The 20,598-nt window shown below is 45.2% G+C and overlaps 1 protein-coding gene across 1 annotated transcript in view; it reads right to left on the bottom strand.

The window, feature by feature from the left end:
• Positions 1–450: 450 nt before the first annotated feature.
• VIT (vitrin) overlaps positions 451–20,598 on the bottom strand; it is a 127,319-nt gene continuing 107,171 nt past the window's right edge. Inside the window, exons 11-14 of the mRNA XM_059942913.1 lie at positions 15,374–15,477; positions 11,145–11,371; positions 4,716–5,229; positions 451–983 (exon numbers count right to left, since the gene is read on the bottom strand). Coding sequence (XP_059798896.1) covers positions 805–983; positions 4,716–5,229; positions 11,145–11,371; positions 15,374–15,477 — 1,024 coding nt within the window. The 3' untranslated portion in view covers positions 451–804. The remainder of the gene's footprint in view (positions 984–4,715; positions 5,230–11,144; positions 11,372–15,373; positions 15,478–20,598) is intronic.

Genomic DNA, 20,598 nt, shown 5'->3' on the forward strand with positions numbered 1-20,598 from the left:
CAGAGACTCAGCTTTCACTGGATTAGGGTGGGGCCTGGGAACAAGCATTTTACTCTCAAGTGATTCTAATGTGCAGCTCGGGCTGAGAGCGGCTGCACCAGCCTGATGCACCACTTTTAAAGCCAGGTCAGTGTGGTCCTCCAGGGCCATTCCCCAACTGCTCCATATACTGCGGCAACACAGTGATTCTGATAATAGAGACCAGGGAGGTAAATCGGGAGCAGCCGTGCTGCTGTCACCTTGTCTCTGCACCCCCGTGGGTGTGCTGTCACCTTGGGCCAGGAGAGAGTGCACGGCAGGTGCTCTGGGGTATGAGTAGAGCAGAGAGGTGGCCCTGCCACGAAGCCTGTGAACACTACCCATGACACGGTCAGAGTGACTGCATGAAATCCTTTCAAACATTTAATTAAGCAACTCCTATATTGTCATGACAAAAATGAAACTTGTGGAGAGTTACAGAATTCTAATGGGGAATAAAAATGTTACAAATCTCACAAAAGCTCTAGTTAAGCCTTCGTAAGTGCTGTGTTCTATTCTCAATTTTTATTTTGAAAACAATTCTCAAAATGTAAAATCCCCAGCATTCCCAAAACAATGTATCATTTTGGCTCATTCTACAAATTTATGATCACCTTTCTAACTCTGTGTTTCGAAGTATGAAAAACCACACTGGCAAAGAAAAATAACATGCAGTTTCCGAGCCCTAAGTGCCTTGCTGCCCCACGTGTGTCCCATAAAGCGTTGGGGATTGTCCCAGAGCCAGTCGGGAAAGCGGCATCTGCTGGTCCTTTGCCTGCTCTGAATTTAGTTCCGAGGCTGTGAGTTGAACTCTGTACAAATGTTCTGGATGACCTTGGGAACCGCTTTGTAGAGGTTGTCGAACTCGTCCACAAAGAAGGCGTGGTCCCTGGCAGGGTGAGTGGCGATGACTTCCAGCTCGTCCTGTGCGGCCCATGCCACGCCTATGGCGTAGGTGATCACTCCTGTGGGGACAAAGCGTAGATGAAACAAACGTCCCCAAGGGAAAGTCCTGAAATGAACCCTTTCCTTCCTGCTGCTCTGTTGGCCATTGTGCTTGAAGGCAACCGAGTCCAAAATCAGAAATGTGCCCAAAGCATGAACATCTGCTGTATGCCAGCAGCAATAAAGTTGGTATAGTTGCTATCTCATAGGAGTTTACAATCTTTTCGAGAGAAAAAACAGGAAAATGGAGTAAATGCATGATAAGAATTTCATGTCCAGGAGCAGCATGGGGATGACATTTGGACAAGTGAAACTTTGGTGCCGTGCAGATTGCACCACATGGCACACACTTGCTCTGTGTGTAGAGGCGCATAAAATTCAGAGAGTCTTATATGCATCGAAAGTCGGTTCGAGATCTTTTAAATGAAAATGAAACTATGGGTAGTCAAATCCATTTCACCTGTCTTCACTAATCAAGGTCGTTTTAAGACTTGCCTGTCCTCCAAGTGGCACATAGCCTAAACAGTAAGATGTTTGTTCAAGTTGTACTCCAGAAACTTGGAGTCAGCTGTGAGCTGACCTTAGCGTCAGCTGCGTCTAGCTCAGCTGAGCTGGTTAAGACAGGATAGGACCACTGACCCTCCAACGGGGCATGCGCGAGTGCCCGTTTGGTGACCTTTAGAACAAGTGCAGAGGCCTGTAGCTTGGTTACGCCTGCGCAGAGCAACAGTTCCACACCTTTTTCTAATCACACTCCCCACGCCTCAGAGCGCCCTGCTCCTTTACTTGTTATCCTATAAATACCCCGAGCTCCTTGCCCTTGGGGAGGTGGATTTGAGGCTGGTTCTCCTGTCTGCCTTACGAATAAACTGCTGCAAACCTAGGCAAAAAAACGGTGGCATTGAATTACTTTAGGCTTGAGGGTGACTTTATAAGCCATAGGCTCCAACCTCATTCCCGGTGCAGGAACCCTCCTTGCACAAGGACCTGGAGAGCTGTGACCCAGCATCTGCTCCATCACCACAGAAAAGTAAGTGCTTACCGATAAGGAAGTGGCGGGCAGTGTTGACTGATGCAGGAGGTCATGGAAGATGAAAGGGAAAAGCGCTCTTTGGATTCAGAAGAAACAAAAACGAGATATTGGTAGCTTGAAGGGAGCAGCGGCAGGAGAGTAGATGCCAAAGAAACCAAGTGAATTGCTGTGAGTTGAGAGTGAAAAAGAAATGAAGATGTGGGGCAGCACATATAGCTGATTCTTTCCAGAAGGGTGGCTATAAAGAGGAGGCAGGTGGTAACTGGAGCTAGAACATGGGGTCAAAGAGAACTATTTCCCTTTTTAGGAAGAGAGGGACTTGAGCTGGTCTAGATGCAAATGGGAGCGAGTAGAGTAGGATTAAAGGGTTTGGACTGTAGCATGGAGCAGGGAGGAGAGGAGTTCGGAGGGCAGGGATCTGTTCTCAGTGGGGAAACAGACTGCCTGGTGTGTGGTTCTTGCCTGGTGAGCAGGCGTGACCTATTCCCATGCCCCCTCCAGGCTGGCCATGAGACGGGAGGGCAGAGCCTGGGTGAGGGTTTCCGCCCAGGCTCCTCTCCCCTGCCAGCCACTCACAGGGCCCACATCGTGCTCTCCAGCATCTTCCGGGTGCCCTGTCCTGCTGACTGGAGAGCCATCCACACCTCACGTGGTTCTGGCCTAAGCTGGCCTTTTTTTTTTTTTGGCCGTGCCACGCGGCATGAGGGATCTTGGTTCCCAGACCAGGGATCCAACCCGTGCCCCCTGCAGGGGAAGCTCGGAGTCCTAACCACTGGACTGTCAGGGAATTCCCTAAGCTGTTCTTCTATTGTGGCTTGCTGAGCTGAAGTTAAGTTGCCAGTTCCTTCTCTTACCTCTCCAGTGTCTTTTCTCTGAACACTGTCCACATTGGGAAAAGCCAGTGTTGGGCTTTAGACCCCTACCAGGTGGCTGCAGGAACAGCTTGGCTGCAGAATGGGGCTTAGACTGACTAAGCCCTCGTTTCTGCTCAAAGATGGAAGGACTGCCCCCCAGTAAAGACAGCATAAGCAGTACTAGAGATTTCTACTGGTAACCCAGCCTCGGCTTGGATACTCCCACAGTGCTCATTGCTTCCATGTCACTTGCATCTATTAGTCCTTGTTCTTTTTTTTTAAAAACCTTTTATATTTTGGTACTTTTTTTTTTTTTTTAAAGATTTATTGATTGATTGATTGCTATGTTGGGTCTTCGTTTCTGTGCGAGGGCTTCCTCTAGTTGCGGCAAGCGGGGGCCACTCTTCATCGCAGTGCGCGGGCCTCTCACTATCACGGCCTCTCTTGGTGCGGAGCACAGGCTCCAGACGCGCAGGCTCAGTAGTTGTGGCTCACGGGCCTAGTTGCTCACGGCATGTGGGATCTTCCCAGACCAGGGCTCGAACCCGTGTCCCCTGCATTGGCAGGCGGATTTTCAACCACTGCGCCACCAGAGAAGCCCGGTCCTTGTTCTTTAAAGCTGCCCAGAACATAACAGCCCTGATAGTGCCCAGGACATCTCCCTCGGTCTTCACTTCTCCTGACAAGTAGGCCAAGGCTACCCTCTGGGTGAGGTGCAAAGGAGGGGCATCTAGGAAAATGAGTGAGTGGAGCTGAACATGAGTGGGACCAGACATTTGGAAAAAGCAGGAGAGCCCTGGGCTTGTCGAGAGCTGCCCCACCTGCCTCCTCCCACTCACTTTGGAACTTTGGGCAGGTTGCTTCTGAGCCGTAAACCATCTTCCCTCTGCTGACATGAGCCCAAGGAGCCCTGTGAAGGCTGGCATGCGGCCACCTGCCATCCCACCATTATGAGTGCTCCCCACAGGGCAAATCACTGGGAAGACCATCTGAACCTGGTGTCTGGTTACTTTGGTTTCCAGAAGCCAGAACTGCTGGTTCCTAAAGGCTTGTTTATTTTTACACCCTTCCTTGTTTCAAGAAGGATTAAAAGCAGCTTTAAAGAATATGGAAAATCTTGCATCTGAACCCAAGTTTAATGTAGGCAGACACTCAGTTTACTTCTCTTATCATTACTATTATTACTATCACTTGGGGTTTTCTCCAGGTTGTTTGTATTTTCCTGGTATTTTATGGCACTTTCAAAACTGATTATACATAGATTCTGTCAAAAAGCATTAAATATGACCGATTTTCTAAATATTTACAAAAATATTTTGCTCACTGTTAATGGTCGTAAACTTTCTGTTGCCCTCTTCCAAATTTTCATACGGAAATATCTCTTTAAATATTTTGAATGAAAATTTCTTTGAGGTCTCTCCCAAACCTCCAATATCTGGTTAGCAGTTGCTTACAAAAATAGCACTTTTCTTTTAAAACATCCATTTTCTTCAAATTTCTAACACAATTTTGTGGTCTTCAATGGAGATGAAAGCCATGAGTCAAATTCCTCTTCAATGTGTCACATGTTGGTGTGCGCTGCCTCAGTGTGCGACGTTAAGGAGAGGGTTAACATCCGCAGTCACCCACAGGCCTTGGTTTGCCGTGACACTGTGGAAACCACCGTGGTGCCCCCTGCCTGACCCTTCTCTGCTGCCCTGCAGTGTTGAACTGCACCCCTAACACTCTCCCTACAGTTTTGAACAGTTTATTAGGTGATAGGCAAAACCAGTGCATAGAGAGACGTCCCTTCCTTGGCCCAGTGGCCCACCAAGCCCCAGAGGGATGCTCAGCCCCAGACTGGTCAGCAAGACCAGCTCACTCACCCTTGTGATGGGCGACCATGGCCGGTATTCGGACATCGTCATAGGACCTCCCGTCAGTGATGAGGATCATTAATTTCCTCTTGTTGGGCTTGGACTTCTTGAAGAGCTGCTCCAGGGCGTAGTTGATGGCAGCCCCCGTGCTGGTCCCACCACTCCAGTACCCCACTCTCTTGATGGCGTTGAGGACGTCAGGCTTGGTGCTGTACACGTCGAACCCAAACTCCAGCCGCTGCTCGTAGGTGTACTGCACGGCCCCGATCCGCGTGTCCGTGTCGGAAATCTCAAACTCTTTGCTGAGGTTGGCCACAAACTGGAGAACCGTGCGGAAGTTGCCCGTCCCTACGCTGCTGGAGCCGTCAATGATGAAGCCAATGTCGGCCGAGTTTAAGCAGGTCTTGCTGCAGGCCAGTCGGTCGGTGTCACAGACCCGCTTCACCAGGGGCTGCACGGTCTTGTGGAGGCTGAACCAGTTCTGCACATTGAGCGAGTAGAAGCCGTTTGTTCTGCACACAGCCTGAAAGACAGGGGGAGGCCACCCGCCAGGTCAGGGCCCTGGCCACGACCCCTTGCCACGACCCCTGACCCCCAGGGCGGGTGAAGGAGCTGGCAGATGCTTGTTTTCTGCACCAGGCCACCTAATGCTCTCTCTCCATCTCGGTTCACCCAGTCAGGTGCTCACCGGGGCAGAGAGCCGTCAAGTTATCCCTGGACTCACTCCCACGCCCTCAGCCAGGTCTCTGCTTTTGTGGAGAGCCGTCAGTCAAGCAAATCCACAGGGAGAGGGGAATCACTGGTTTCAGCTTCATATTTATGCCTCTTCAGGCCCCTCTGTTCATTTGTACTGGCAGCCAGCCATGAAGTTGGCATTGGTGGGCATCAACCCAGGAGAGATTAAAGAAAGCTTTTGTTCTGATTGGGAAAACAAAAGGCACACATGAGACATAGCTAAAGAATTGTTTCCAGAGCAGCCCTGCATCCAGCAGGAAGGGGGTTCCACATGTGTCAGACACCACGCTAGATGTTCTTAGATTATCTCACTAACCCCCCACCTTAACCCTACAGGGTGGAATTATAGCCCCCTTGTCATGAAGGAACAAACTGAGGACCAGCTGTGAAGTGACATCCCTGGAATCCTTGAGGCCGGAACACAAATCTGTCTGCTCGTAGAACCCAAGCTCTGTCCTCTGGACAACCCTGCCTCCAGGCAACTTAATATTTACTTGTGCCCAAGTTTGTTCCAGAAAAAAACTCAAGGCATCTGCAAATAAACATTGAGCAAGCTGGTCGGTGTGCTCCTGGAAGTGACCGTTTCCCCCTTGCCGCTGCCTCTCTGGGGGGCGGGGTGGGTGTGCGTGGGTCACAGAGAGAATCACAGACCTGATGGCTACGATCGAAGGTGTATAATTAAAACATTATCTTAAGACAAGAAATGACTTTAAAATGTCCTAGGAAATATACTTTAATTGGTTTGTAAAAACCTAATGGGGTTCATAAAACTTTCCATGGCTTAGGTGGCATATGAGATGGGTGTTGAGGCTGAGCTGAGTTGTAGCCAACGGATGGAGAGGAGGGATTCCCCACCACGCAGCCTGAGAAAGTCACAGCAGGACACCAGGTGGCTGGAGTTAGGAGGATGCGCCGGGAAGCTGGGTTAGGACCACACTCCAGAAGACCTTGGGAATAATAGGGAATAATGAAGGATTTGAAGCAAGGACCCCACAGGACTGGAAAAACTCTTCATAAACATGAGCTTCATTGTGAAATCTAAACTGGAGAGACCCAGGAGGGAGAAATAATAGATGTAAAGTAGTAGCTTGAACTGGGGAGGTGGCATTGGGCATGGGAAAGAGTGGACAGATGTGAGATACGTGACATGGGAGATGACAGGGTGTCCTGGGGTGACTCTGGGTGTCTGAGACAGCTGTGGGGCCCGTAATGTACAGTCCAGAGGAGGAAAGAATTTGGGTGGGAAAGATGATGCACTTGGCATTTTGCATGTAACTGTTAAGGTTCTTGGGGACAGCAGGTGGAGACTAGTCAATCAGCTGGAAACAAATGGCTATTGAGCTCCGGAGAGACCAGGGAGGGAGACATATGAGTGTGTCATTGCCTGTGAGCGAAGGCTGAAGCTGTGACCCTGGGAGAGGTTCTGGAGGGAGAAAACCTAGTGAGAGCAGAGGAGAGGGCCAAGAACTGAGCCCTGGGGAAGTCTACACTTAGGGTACAAGACAGAAAAGAGGAGAGAGCAAATGAAGTAAGAGCCACACCGTGTCCTAGAGGTTAAGGGAGACGAGAATTTCAAGGACAATGAAGTGCAGGATTCGTGCAGGGAGCTGAGCCCTAGTAGATCTGGAGACACAGAACACTAAAGCTGGCGGGCATCCCCCCACCCCTCCTCCTATCCTCTTCCTTTCCTTTTTTTTTTTTTTTTTTTTCTTTTTTATCATCTTTAATTTCTTTCATCAGTGTCTTATACTTTTCTGAGTACAGGTCTTTTGTCTCCCTAGGTAAGTTTATTCCTAGGTATTTTATTCTTTTTGTTGCAATGGTAAATGGGAGTGTTTCCTTAATTTCTCTTTCAGATTTTTCAGATTTTTTTATCCTGCTACTTTACCAAATTCATTGATTAGCTCTAGTAGTTTTCTGGTGGCATTTTTAGGATTCTCTATGTATAGTATCATGTCATCTGCAAACAGTGACAGCTTTACTTCTTCTTTTCCAATTTGTATTCCTTTTACTTCTTTTTCTTCTCTGATTGCCATGGCTAGGACTTCCAAAACTATGTTGAATAAAAGTGGTGAGAGTGGTCATCCTTGTCTTGTTCCTGATCTTAGAGGAAATGGTTTCAGTTTTTCACCATTGAGAATAATGTTTGCTGTGGGTTTGTCGTAGATGGCCTTTATTATGTTGAGGTAGGTTCCCTCTATGCCCACTTTCTGGAGAGTTTTTATCATAAATGGGTGTTGAATTTTGTCAAAAGCTTTTTCTGCATCTATTGAGATAATCATATGGGTTTTATTCTTCAATTTGTTAATATGGTGTATCGCATTGATTCATGTGCGTATATTGAAGAATCCTTGCATCCCTGGGATAAATCCCACTTGATCATGGTGTATGATCCTTTTAATGTGTTGTTGGATTCTGTTTGCTAGTATTTTGTTGAGGATTTTTGCATGTATATTCATCAGTGATATTGGTCTGTAATTTTCATTTTTTGTAGTATCTTTGTCTGGTTTTGGTATCAGGGTGATGGTGGCCTCATAGAATGAGTTTGGGAGTGTTCCTTCCTCTGCAGTTTTTTGGAAGAGTTTGAGAAGGATAGGTGTTAGCTCTTCTCTAAATGTTTGATAGAATCCACCTGTGAAGACATCTGGTCCTGGACTTTTGTTGGAAGATTTTTAATCACAGTTTCAATTTCATTACTTGTGATTGGTCTATTCATATTTTCTGTTTCTTCCTGGTTCAGTCTTGGAAGGTTATACCTTTCTAAGAATTTGTCCATCTCTTCCAGGTTGTCCATTTTATTGGCATAGAGTTGCTGGTAGTAGTCTCTTAGGATGCTTTGTATTTCTGTGGTGTCTGTTGTAACTTCTCCTTTTTCATTTCTAATTTTATTGATTTGAGTCCTCTCCCTCTTTTTCTTGATGAGTCTGGCTAATGGTTTACCAATTTTATCTACTCAAAGAACCAGCTTTTAATTTTATTGATCTTTGCTATTGTTTTCTTTGTTTCTATTTCATTTATTTCTGCTCTGATCTTTATGATTTCTTTCCTTCTGCTAACTTTGGGTTTTGTTTGTTCTTCTTTCTCTAGTTCCTTTAGGTGTAAGGTTAGATTGTTTATTTGAGATTTTTCTTGTTTCTTGAGGTGACATTGAATTGCTCTAAACTTCCCTCTTCGAACTGCTTTTGCTGCGTCCCATAGGTTTTGGGTCATCGTGTTTTCATTGTCATTTGTCTCCAGGTATTTTTTGATTTCCTCTTTGATTTCTCCAGTGATCTCTTGATTATTTAGTAATGTATTGTTTAGCCTCCATGTGTTTATGTGTTTTACGTTTTTTTCCCTGTAATTCATTTCTAACCTCATAGCGTTGTGGTCAGAAAAGATGCTTGATATGATTTCAATTTTCTGAAATTTACTGAGGCTTGATTTGTGACCCAAGATGTGATCTATCCTGGAGAATGTTCCGTGCACACTTGAGAACAAAGTGTAGTCTGCTGTTTTTGGATGGAATGTCCTATAAATATCAATTAAATCTATCTGGTCTCTTGTGTCATTTAAAGCTTCTGTTTCCTTATTTATTTTCATTTTGGATCATCTGTCCATTGGTGTAAGTGAGGTGTTAATATCCCCCACTATTATTGTGTTACTGTCGACTTCCTCTTTTATAGCTGTTAGCAGTTGCCTTATGTATTGAGGTGCTCCTATGTTGGGTGCATATATATTTATAATTGTTATATCTTCTTCTTGGATTGATCCCTTGATCATTATTTAGTGTCCTTCCTTGTCTCTTATAACATTCTTTATTTTAAAGTCTATTTTATGTGATATGAGTATTGCTACTCCAGCTTTCTTTTGATTTCCTTTTGCATGGAATATCTTTTTCCATCCCCTCACTTTCAGTCTGTATGTGTCCCTAGGTCTGAAGTGTGTCTCTTGTAGACAGCATATATATGGGTCTTGTTTTTGTATCCATTCAGCCAGCCTGTGTCTTTTGGTTGGAGCATTTAATCCATTCACATTTAAGGTAATTATCGATATGTATGTTCCTATGACCATTTTCTTAATTGTTTTGGGTTTGTTTTTGTAGGTCCTTTTCTTCTCTTGTGTTTCCCACTTAGAGAAGTTCCTTTAGCATTTGTCGTAGAGGTGGTTTGGTGGTGCTGAATTCTCTTAGCTTTTGCTTGTCTGTAAAGCTTTTGATTTCTCCATCAAATCTGAATGAGATCCTTGCTGGGTAGAGTATTCTTGGTTGTAGGTTCTTCTCTTTCATCACTTTAAGTATATCGTGCCACTCGCTTCTGGCTTGTAGAGTTTCTGCTGAGAAATCAGCTGTTAACCTTATGGGAGTTCCCTTGTATGTTATTTGTCGTTTTTCCCTTGCTGCTTTCAATAATTTTTCTTTGTCTTTAATTTTTGTCAGTTTGATTACTATGTGTCTTGGCGTGTTTCTCCTTGGGTTTATCCTGTATGGGTCTCACTGCGCTTCCTGGACTTGGGTGGCTATTTCCTTTCCCATGTTAGGGAAGTTTTTGACTGTAATCTCTTCAAATATTTTCTTGGGTCCTTTCTCTCTCTCTTCTCCTTCTGGGACCCCTATAATGCGAATGTTGTTGTGTTTAATGTTGTCCCAGAGGTCTCTTAGGCTGTCTTCATTTCTTTTCATTCTTTTTTCTTTATTCTGTTCTGCAGCAGTGAATTCTACCATTCTGTCTTCCAGGTCACTTATCCGTTCTTCTGCCTCAGTTGTTCTGCTATTGATTCCTTCCAGTGTAGCTTACATTTCAGTTATTGTAGTGTTCATCTCTGTTTGTTTGTTCAATTCTTGTAGGTGTTTGTTAAACATTTTTTGCGTCTTCTCGATCTTTGCCTCCATTCTTATTCCGAGGTCCTGGATCATCTTCACTATCATTATTCTGAATTCTTTTTCTGGAAGGTTGCCTATCTCCACTTCATTTAGTTGTTTTTCTGGGGTTTTATCTTGTTCCTTCATCTGGTACATAGCCCTCTGCCTTTTCATCTTGTCTATCTTTCTGTGAATGGGGTTTTTGTTCCACAGGCTGCAGGATTGTAGTTCTTTTTGCTTCTGCTGTCTGCCCTCTTCCTTTCCTTTTTAAACCTGGGGTCCTGTCTTTGGAGGAAGGTTTATGTGGGGTCCCACTGTACAAAATATACAAAAAATGGGCTGCTTTGGGGGGATGGGTGTGAGGGCCTGGATCCCCATCTGTTCTGCTCACATCTCCTGCCAGGCATTTCCGCAGAACTGAGGGGCAGCTGAGTTTGAAATCCTGATCTCCCTGACTTAATTCAATACCTTTTTCTTGTTTATCAGATTAGTCAATTTGCAGTGCATATGTGCCCATGTGCATGCTCGTGTGAAGGCTTGCTGGGCTGCCCACTTGAGGGCCCCTGGGGCTATAGGAGGAGCTCAGGGGAGCCTCTACTGTGAGACCTTGGGGACCCTGCTCCTCCCAACGTGCTGATGCTGGGCCTCAGTTCATCAGGTACATGGTGGTGGTCGTGGGGTGGGGGGTTGCTTTGAGAGGGTAACTGCAGGTTCCAGACTTACTAGTCTCTCACTGGAGGCCCTCCTGCCTAGAAATGAGCTTAACACCCATTTGAAGGAAAAAGAGACACAGCCTGGATGGCTGTTACAGCTTTGCAAAGTGTAGGGAATTCTGATGTTGGGTGGGTCTCCCACTTACATACCTTGTTTGCAAAGTTGGGCTCTAGCACGTACTGCTTCTCATTTTCAGAGGCACCTTCCATGGTGATGAAGAAAATGTTGATTCCTGACTCTCTTGCAAACCTTGATGCCTCCTCCACCTTGTCCGTGGGCCAGCCGTCCACCATCACCACGGCCACGTTGGGAGCACCGCCTCTGTTTCCATTAGATTTGGAAAAGAATTTCTGAGTCACAAAGGAGATGGCCCGGCCTGGAAGAAAAAGAAAACTCATGCTTGGAGTGATCATGGAACTGATCATAGCAGCATAAAGAGATGCAGAAAAATACTCATTCCCTCCCTTGTTGGCTTGTTTTCTTTTTGAATCACATTTACTAGTTTTAGGTGTACAGTTCAGTGGTATTAAGTGCACTCACAATATTGTGGAACCATCAACACTAGCTGTTTCCCTCCCATTTCATTTTAAGCCTTTAACTTCTAATTCTCTTTTTTTTTTTTTTTAATTTTACACCATTTGCGGCAACCTGGATGGACCTAGAGATTATCATACGAAGTGAAGTAAGTTAGACAAAGACAAATATTATATGATATCACACGTGGAATCTAAAAAATAATACAAATGAATCTATATACAAAACAGAAACAGATCAGACATAGAAAACAAACTTATGATTACCAAAGAGGAGAGAGAATGGGGGGAGGGATAAATTAAGAGTATGGGATTAACAGATGCTAACTATTATTCATAAAATAGATAACAAGGATTTACTGTAAAACACAGGGAACAATATTCAATATCTTGTAGTAACCTATAATGGAAAGTAATCTGAAAATATATATAACTGAATCACTTTGCTGTACACCTGAAACTAACTTAATATTGTAAATCAACTGTACTTCAATTTTAAAAATTAAATTCAAAAAATAATAAAAGTTTTAAAGACCAGCAAGCAGGTGAGAAAAACTTTCATAGGAACAAAAGTGTCCATTCTTTGCCTGGGTGCTGGAACCAACCTCACTAAGCCCCTGCGCCATTTCCCAGAGTGTGGGGTGGGGGGAGCTGAAGTGACGGGAACCTCTCCTTGGGCTGCGGCGACTTGGGGTGAGCCCGGTGCTCCAGCAGCCGCTGGGTGAGGAAGGCTATATTCTGGGTTCAGTGGAATCTTGTGCCCAGTTCCAGCAGGGGCACAGGTCTGGCTGGCTCGGGATGCGCTGCACCCACTAAGAACTAAGAGAAGTGTTCTAGCCTGGCTATGCCGCCTACCGGCCATGTGGGCCTGGGCAGGTCACTTGGGGCCTCTGGGCCTTGGTTTCCATGACGACAGCCTGCCTCAGCTGAGAGCAAAGGTTGAGAGGGATAGCACAGCCTCCCAGCATGGCTTTCTCAAGCATATACTTCACACTGTCTAGGGTATCATGAAATTTTTTGGAATCAAGGAGGGTGATCAACTGTTCCAGTTTTCCGGGACTTTCCCAGTTTTAGCACTGGAAGCCCCATATGCCCCTGGGCAAACTGGGATGACTGGTCACCCTAGAGTCAGCATAGCTGCATATAGTAAGGTAGGGCTCTTAAGCTGGGCTCTGTGAACCCCTGGGGCACTGGGGGTGAGTACCCACAAATCCCCTGAATTTATACACAGTATTTTGTGTATATAAGTATTTATTTGGGTACAAGGGCCATAGCTTTCAAAGGGGTCCTCAATCAAAAGTTAAGAGCTACCTTCTTAAGACATTAGGGTTAATGGCATTACACTCAATGCTTCTTTGGTTTTGGCCAGCATCCTGGCTCCACTGGCTAGTATAATCTTACCTGTCAAATGAAAGGATCAAATGGTTACATACTCAGTTGCTGGAGAAATGTCTCGGAGAACCCACGTGAGCTCGCTGCATAGAACACAGTCGCTAAGGGAAACGTTGGCTGCTGAGAACTGCTTTCACAGCCAGGGCTGATTTCCCTCAAGGCCCAAGGCACCCAGCATTACCCGCCCCCCCCCCCCCACCCCCGCCGCAGTTTAATGTTAACTGCCTGTAGACAGAGCACAGGGAGCCATCAGAAGATCACCTTGACCTCACCAATCTTAAATTTGGAGGTCATGGTCAATTTGTGCTCAATACATATTCCATCCACCTTCCAGCATGTCTTGAAAGCAGAGGCTGGAAATCTGAACACTACATTGTAGAGACTTCCTTGCAGCTAGTTCTGGATTTGTTTTAGTTTCATGAAATGATGCACACACATGAGATTTGATTCTGCTATTTCTGCTGACAAGTCTGTAGAGTGTTTGACTTCTCCAGGGAAGTGTTAGCAGAGGCGCCTATGTTTGGGTCACCAGCTTCCTTGGTGTTGAGAATGTAGGGTGCAGAGTATTCACTCTGTGGCTGTGAATGGAGCAGGCAAGGCATGGTTTTGGAGCTGGCAGCTATAGCAGAAACTTCCTGATCATGGTGGCTTCCTGGTTGAAGCAGATTCCTAACGAGGCTGTGGTGGCAGAATTGAGAAAGCAATTTCCTGATCTTGGAAGAGGTACAGCTCCTTGGAAGTCCTGGTTCTGCAGGTAGCCTTTGGAAGCCATCTCCGAAAGCTCAGCCTAGAGTCCATTTCTTCAGTAATTCTCAAAACCATTTAATACCCTGAAATAAATCCCTTTCTGCTTAAACCAGCTGGAATGGGTTCAGTTCTCTAAACCCAAACCCAGATCAATACAGGACAGAGATAGAACATGTTACCCACTGAAAGAAGGTATGCTGATTTTATTAATCCCATCAAAGAAACAGACTGTCTTCTGAAGTTTTAAAGTTTTTATTTTTTAAACAATTCTTTTTAAAAGTTTTAAATTTTATTTATTTTTGGCTGCGTTGGGTCTTCGTTGCTGCACGTGGGCTTTCTCTAGTTGCAGCGAGTGGGGGTTACTCATTGCAGTGCGCCGGCTTCTCATTGCAGTGGCTTCTCTTGTTGCGGAGCACGGGCTCTAGGCGCGTGGGCTTCAGTAGTTGTAGCACACAGGCTCAGCAGTTGTGGCTCGAGGGCTCTAGAGCGCAGGCTCAGTAGTTGTGGCGCACGGGCTCAGTTGCTCTGCGGCATGTGGGATCTTCCCGGAACAGGGCTTGAACCCGTGTCCCCTGCATTGGCAGGCAGATTCTCAACCACTGCGCCACCAGGGAAGCCCCTGAAGTTTTAAAGTTTTACTCCATGATACATTACTGGAATTTCACTGATCTAAGTATTAAATTGAAAACAAATCAGACTTCAATTCTATCATGTTCCTGATGAGGTACTACTGATTTGGTGTCTTGGATAGCAGTGACTTGGCCAGTGTGTATTTAGACTTGTTCAGAGATCAAAGGCTCTTCCTTTGCCAGATACTAATATACTGGTCTACAGAGACAGACACTGAGGTGGAGAGGGAAATAATTGATCAGGTTTCCTGTAACTTTGAAGATGATCCTTCAAAGCTAGTTCTACTCCCTGTGTGCACTCCATGTCAAGCAACTGTGGCTCACTTCTCCATTTCCCTGGATTGCGATGGTACAGACAGGTTCCCCAAGAAGTGGACAGCCTTCCCAGTGCCCCCAAAACCAGACCACCATTTATAAATTAGTACACTGGCATGGGCTCATTGGTGGCCTTTGAGCTTGGTTAGTGTGAAACTGTTTCCTAATGCCTGGTCACCTCTGGGGAACTGATAAAACGGAGTTTCTGGATCTGCCCCATTGAGGACTAGATCTTGACCTTGGAATTCTGGTACCCCACTGCCACCGCCCGCCCCATCACCACCACCAAGGATCAGATAGAGACTCAGCCTGAAACAAAGACCATGTCTCGTTTTGCACAGTTATTACTATAACAGGAGCTGATTAGAAAAAGACTCCCAAGGGGCACTGTGGAGCTTCCTGAATGGAACTGGTTACAAATTTTACTTATTTTTATTAAAAAAAAAAAAGTTTTTACAAAATATAATGAAAAATAGTTGATGACTCGGAGAACAGTCGGGATAGTCATGATTGCAGTTCCACTTGTCCTGAAGAAAGCTGCCATACTGAGGAACCAGGCGTGCTAGAACTCTCCAGCATGTGTGTGGTAATGATTTTTGCCCCCTGAATCCATGATAATACTTGAGGAAAGATACAGATATTATGTGAGTCATTTCTTGATGAATTATTTTGATTCTTTCCTTTTTCTATCTAGCATGTTAGCAGACGACCACACAGAAAGAGAACCATGGTAGCAAGAAGATCGGTATCCGGATCACATACCTACATTAGAAAGCCCTCCTCTCTGGGTAATTTTCTCTATGGCTGTCTTCAGATCCCGGGAATTCATGTGAGTCTTGAGATTAAACTGGGTAACAGGGTTGTCTCTGAAGATTCAGAACAAGAAATAAAAATTAGCTGGAAAGTTATTACACTTTGAGGAAAGCAGAAATCAGAGCTGATTGTTTTAGATATGAACAGAATGGAAGCTGCTTCAAAGCCTTAAGCTGGTGTTTATAAAATGCCCCACTGTGGACAGAAGTAATGGGAGGACTGGGTCCTCCGCAGTGTGTATAGAGAAAATCGGGCTGTTTCAGGGCTCCGAAGGCATGGGTTCTAGTTTTGACTATGCTGTTTCCTAGCTGTGTGACCTTGAGAAGTCATCTAACTTCTCTGGGCCTCAGTTTCCTCATCTAGATAAAAATCAAGATCATGACGTTTATGTTGTTAAAGAGCAGGACTGTTGTCCAGTGGGATTTTGCAAATGTCAGGGTGTCCCCAGGCTGCCCCAGGCTGCCCCAGACCCTCCTTTCCAGGAAGAGGGTCTCAGCTGATAGCCACCCCCGGGTTACCCCAGCACTGGAACTGCATCTTAACAGCCGTGTCAAGGAGAAGACATCCCTTCATCTTTCTCACTCTGTGGCTCCTGTGACTGGGTGAGAATATTCAAATCTTACCCAGAAGGTCAACATCTATTTTATTGAAGCCTGAAAAATGTTAGCTGCAGAGGAGTTGGAGTGAATTAAGTGGAGAAACAGAATGAGAACCCTTCTCTAGACCAGAGTCTCCTTGGGTAACAGGCTTGGGAGCAGCTGAGCAGGGGGTGTGGAATACCTTTCGTGACCAGGTGGAAGGTGTGTTGGGAGGGACGAGGGCTCCATGGGGTGGACGTGTGTGGTCACACTCAGGATGAAGTGGGGATGCACAGTGAAATCACATCTCTCGAAGCACTGACACTCAGCCACTGGCAGCGCTTCGTGCAGGTGTGACCTCTAAGGTCACACGGAGCCCCAGACTCCAAAAGCGCCTGCACTTGCTTCAATGCTCTGACGCTGCTGTCTTGAAATTCTTAATACTTTTTGAAACTGAAATGTGGAACTGCAAATTACGTAGCTCGTCCTGGCTGCAGATTACTGAGTCTTCAAGGAGAGGGAGAAGGAGACCTTTAAAAGCAGTCTTTCCATAAACACCTGGAGTAGATCCAGGAAGAAGCAGGTTTCGGCAGTTTCAGGTGGGAATTCCCGGGCCCTACAGTGGATTCTCAGCCAGTCCTTTGGGGAACCTGGCAGTGCAGTCACCAGGAAGCCAGTCCCCCAGGACCCGAGAGGAGACATCCTCTGCCTCCCTCCCCTCCCCTGCTCCGACCCTATTATCCGACCCTCCTAGCTATCACAAGGTGATCTATGTCGGAGGAGAGTTCGGAAAGAGGCTGGAAGGATGCCCCTCTGTCCTCCATCTCATTAGTGAATATGAGGGACACAGGCTGGTTCTTAGGCAAAACCAAAGCAAACTGCCCAGAAGTCCGCTTCTCTAAGCGAGAGGTGATGTGAAACTGGGAGGACCAACTACCTTCAGCGAAGACAAGGAAAGTTTAAGACAAGCTCAACTAGGGTGGGTGTTGGGGAAAAATCCAACCAGATGAAAAGCCACCAGGTGAAAACCAAGTTCTACTTTAGCATTAAACACAAACGAACAACAACAATAAAGCAAAGTGCAGAACAGAGAAATGTGGGCATTCTGGCTGAGCTCAACCTCACCATCAAGCCACATGCGAAGGCTGCGAACCGAACCGAGGCTGCTTTAACACACCCCACTGCTCAGGGCCCAGGGAGGGGAATCACAGGGAAGGAACTCTAGTACTTTCACAGTTAGTCTTCTTTCCCTTGGGGCTCCAGGGCTTTCCGGTTTCTATTCTCACAGATCAATTTCAGTAACTGCTGTACTTGCCCCCCGGCCACCTAGGCTCAAAACCTGGACCCCATCTTTACTTGCTCAGTCATAGGACCCATGGGACCTGTCAGGCACATCTCCTAAGTTCCTCTATGTGGAGCACTTTCTTTTATCCTCTCCTCTGTGTTTCTGTGCAACCCTCTGAGTTCAGGCCCCCTTACTTCTTGCTGGTTCTATTATGAGTCTCTATGTCAGTCTCTGCAATGCTGGGTATATGCCTGTCTGCTAGAGAACCCTTCCTCATGTTCAGCTCTGACTGTAAAACTTGGCTCAAAATCATCCGAGACTCCTATTGTTAAACTTCATATTTTGGCTTTCAAAGCCCATCCGTAACTTGATTCCAACCTAGCAGGCTCATACCGTTCTCTCTCTCACTCTCACCTATATTCTACTTAGAATGAGCTACTCACTATTTCCTGGTTTTCTAGCCCTGTGCCTTTGCTCATCGGTTCCCTCATCTGGGAAACCCCAATTGTGCCCACCCTCCAAGCTCCAGCTACCTGTCTCCCTGGGCCCCGATCCCAGCTGACAACCTCTGTACCTGCTTCCTCTAGCTCACGACACCTCGCACAGTATGTGGTACCTGCAGGCACTCCATTAACAGTATCAGAGAGACATACATTTCTTCTTTCCTCTTCTGTGCATCTCTACCTCTAAATGCTGGTGTTCCCAGCAGTTCTATCTCCCTCATGCATCCCTTCTTAATTTATGCACAACCCTGGGGGATCTCATCAACTTCAGCTACCTGGGGTTCACCGACCATTCATATGCCAACAGCTGTTTCGTGCACACTGGTCGGTCCTCTCTCTTGAACCTCAGAATAAATAAAAAGGCTTCCATACATCTGGAATACTTCCATACATCTGTGGTCCCTGGTGTGGTCCACAGGCTCCTTGGCTTTGATATTTCCAAAACTGAAGTCAATTATCTTCCATATCTGCTCCATCAAACCACCCACATCCCCTTCTGTAGTCCCTCTTCTGACTCATCAAGTCATCCCAGCAATATGCACTCTTGTCAGACCAACCTCTTAAATATTTCTTGTGTCTCTCTCATCCTTTCCATCCTCAAGTTTGGACTATGATCTTCTCTTTCCTGAACTACGGCTATAGCTTCCTACCTAGTCTTCCTGCACCACAGTGGCCTCTGCAGAGGATGTTTTATCCAAAGGTGCTAAGTGCCTATCAGAGGTGGATTAACTTGGATGTTAATGATACTTCTTCCAAGGGGCCTAATTTTGTATTTGTAATTTTGTGTTATTTTTCTTAAAAGAGTCCCCAAGCTACATAAGCTTCAGACTCCCCAAAGTCTGGATCTACCCTTGGTAACCAAGGAATATGAACTTTTCAGGGACTGGAAAAAAAAAGAATGAGTTAAAACAACAAAAGTATTATTAGCTAGAAAATAGAAAATTGAGAAATTGATATTGACAATAACAACTACGTAATTGTCTACCAAACAATGTTATATATGCCCCATTAACTGGAAAATTTTTGGCTCTACTTACATTTGAAAATGGTTTTGAGGCTAGATTTTCTCACTTTGAAAGATTTCCTGAGTGTGTCTGACGATTGTGAAGAAATCATAGCTGATCGTAAATTAAGCGTTGCTCATAGACAAATAATTTCAAAAGCAAAAACATAAAATTTTCTTTCAAAAGTGTTTACAGAAAAGTATTTAAATGTGGAAGCTAGTCACCTAGTCACATCCATAGTGTTCCCCTGCTCATGAGGCTGTCTGAATGTCGATCACTTTGTAGAGTGGTGGATCACCTCTTTCCCATACTACATGTACTGTCAAGTCCTGTTATCTGCAATAGTTATGTTTTATAAAGCTGCTGCAAACATCAAATTAGCAAGTTCTGAGCCATTGCTCCTAGGGAAAACATGGGGTTATGTTCCTGTGGGCCTCTGGTGACATTTTCATCAATAGATCAGTATATAAACTTGTTTTATGTATGTTTCTGTTTCAAGGTACCCAATTTAATATATAAGTTTCTTACAAATAATTATATGCAAATTTTCCGTATAATGAAACACTAGCTGAGAAGGGTTTAACATTTTCTTGACCCTGGGTAGTGCTACTGTAAATTTTTTGGCTTTCAGTCTCACAGTGCTATCCACTGTGCCTAAAAAAAAAAAATCAGTCATCATTTCATGAATTCCTAACTTCAGCCACTTTTCCTTCTTTTCCATAGCTTCATCATGCATTATAGATATTAGGTACTTTAGCACTTTCTGGAGCAGATCAAATCTGTTGATCACACACAGATCAACAAATTTCCTCTCTTTTTTGCTGAATATAGCAAGTCATCAATTCGTTATTATTGAACTCATGACTAACAGCACAATAAGTTGCCTGGAGGAATTTTATCTAACACCTGCAGTTTCTCCATAAGCACATCACAGCCTTCTTGTGCTTAGAACACTAGATCGCACTCCAACACTACACTTGGGGCCATTAAAAATAGTGAAATCACCAATGAGTGGCAGAAAAATGAGGTGCTAAATAGACTGTGAAAAGGACACTTGTTTACAGTACGAGCTGAAACTAGAAGGCAGAGCATCGCCTTGTTGAACCTCAGCTGGGAATGTTGTGTATTTCATACCCTCTCTGTGCATGTCCACACAACAACTGTGAAAGTGCCATAAGTATTGATTTTGGAGATACAAGTACATTTGAGGGAGTAGGTGAATTTGCAGATAGGGGATCTGTAAATCATGAAGATTGACTGTAACCTACTTGTGAACAGGTGCTATGTCCCAGTATTTCCTATCCCTGGTGCTTAGCATACAGGGGGTAATAGAGAATTATGGAAAGGAAGGAAGGAAGGAAGGAAGGAAGGGAGGGAAGGAGGAAGCTCAGATGTCCTCTCCTCTCTTAGATCATCCCGGGTAGAGCTGAATACTCCCCTCTGAGCTCCACACTCCACTCTCTTCCCCTATTACATCATAGCAGTAGATGACTCTATCTTCAGAAGCAGACAGATGAGCTATTCATATACCCAATGAATAGATGCTTTTCATTTTATTTAATGTTATTTTAAAGATATCGCCTCCCTTACTAGCTGGTGAAGTCCCGAAGAACAGAATCTCTATCACAGTTATTTATTTTTAATGAATTGAAAGGTTGGATCAGAGGACCTCTGAAACTCTTTCCAATTGCTAAAATTACGATTAGGAGTAAAGCCGCAGAGCTCATCCGCCAAGGGACTTACAGGCAAATGTAATCAAACCACTTAGATGAATTTTACATTAGTATCCCCTGCAAATGGCATA

This window comes from Balaenoptera ricei, chromosome 13, assembly GCF_028023285.1.
Source record: "Balaenoptera ricei isolate mBalRic1 chromosome 13, mBalRic1.hap2, whole genome shotgun sequence".
Lineage (NCBI taxonomy): Eukaryota > Metazoa > Chordata > Mammalia > Artiodactyla > Balaenopteridae > Balaenoptera > Balaenoptera ricei.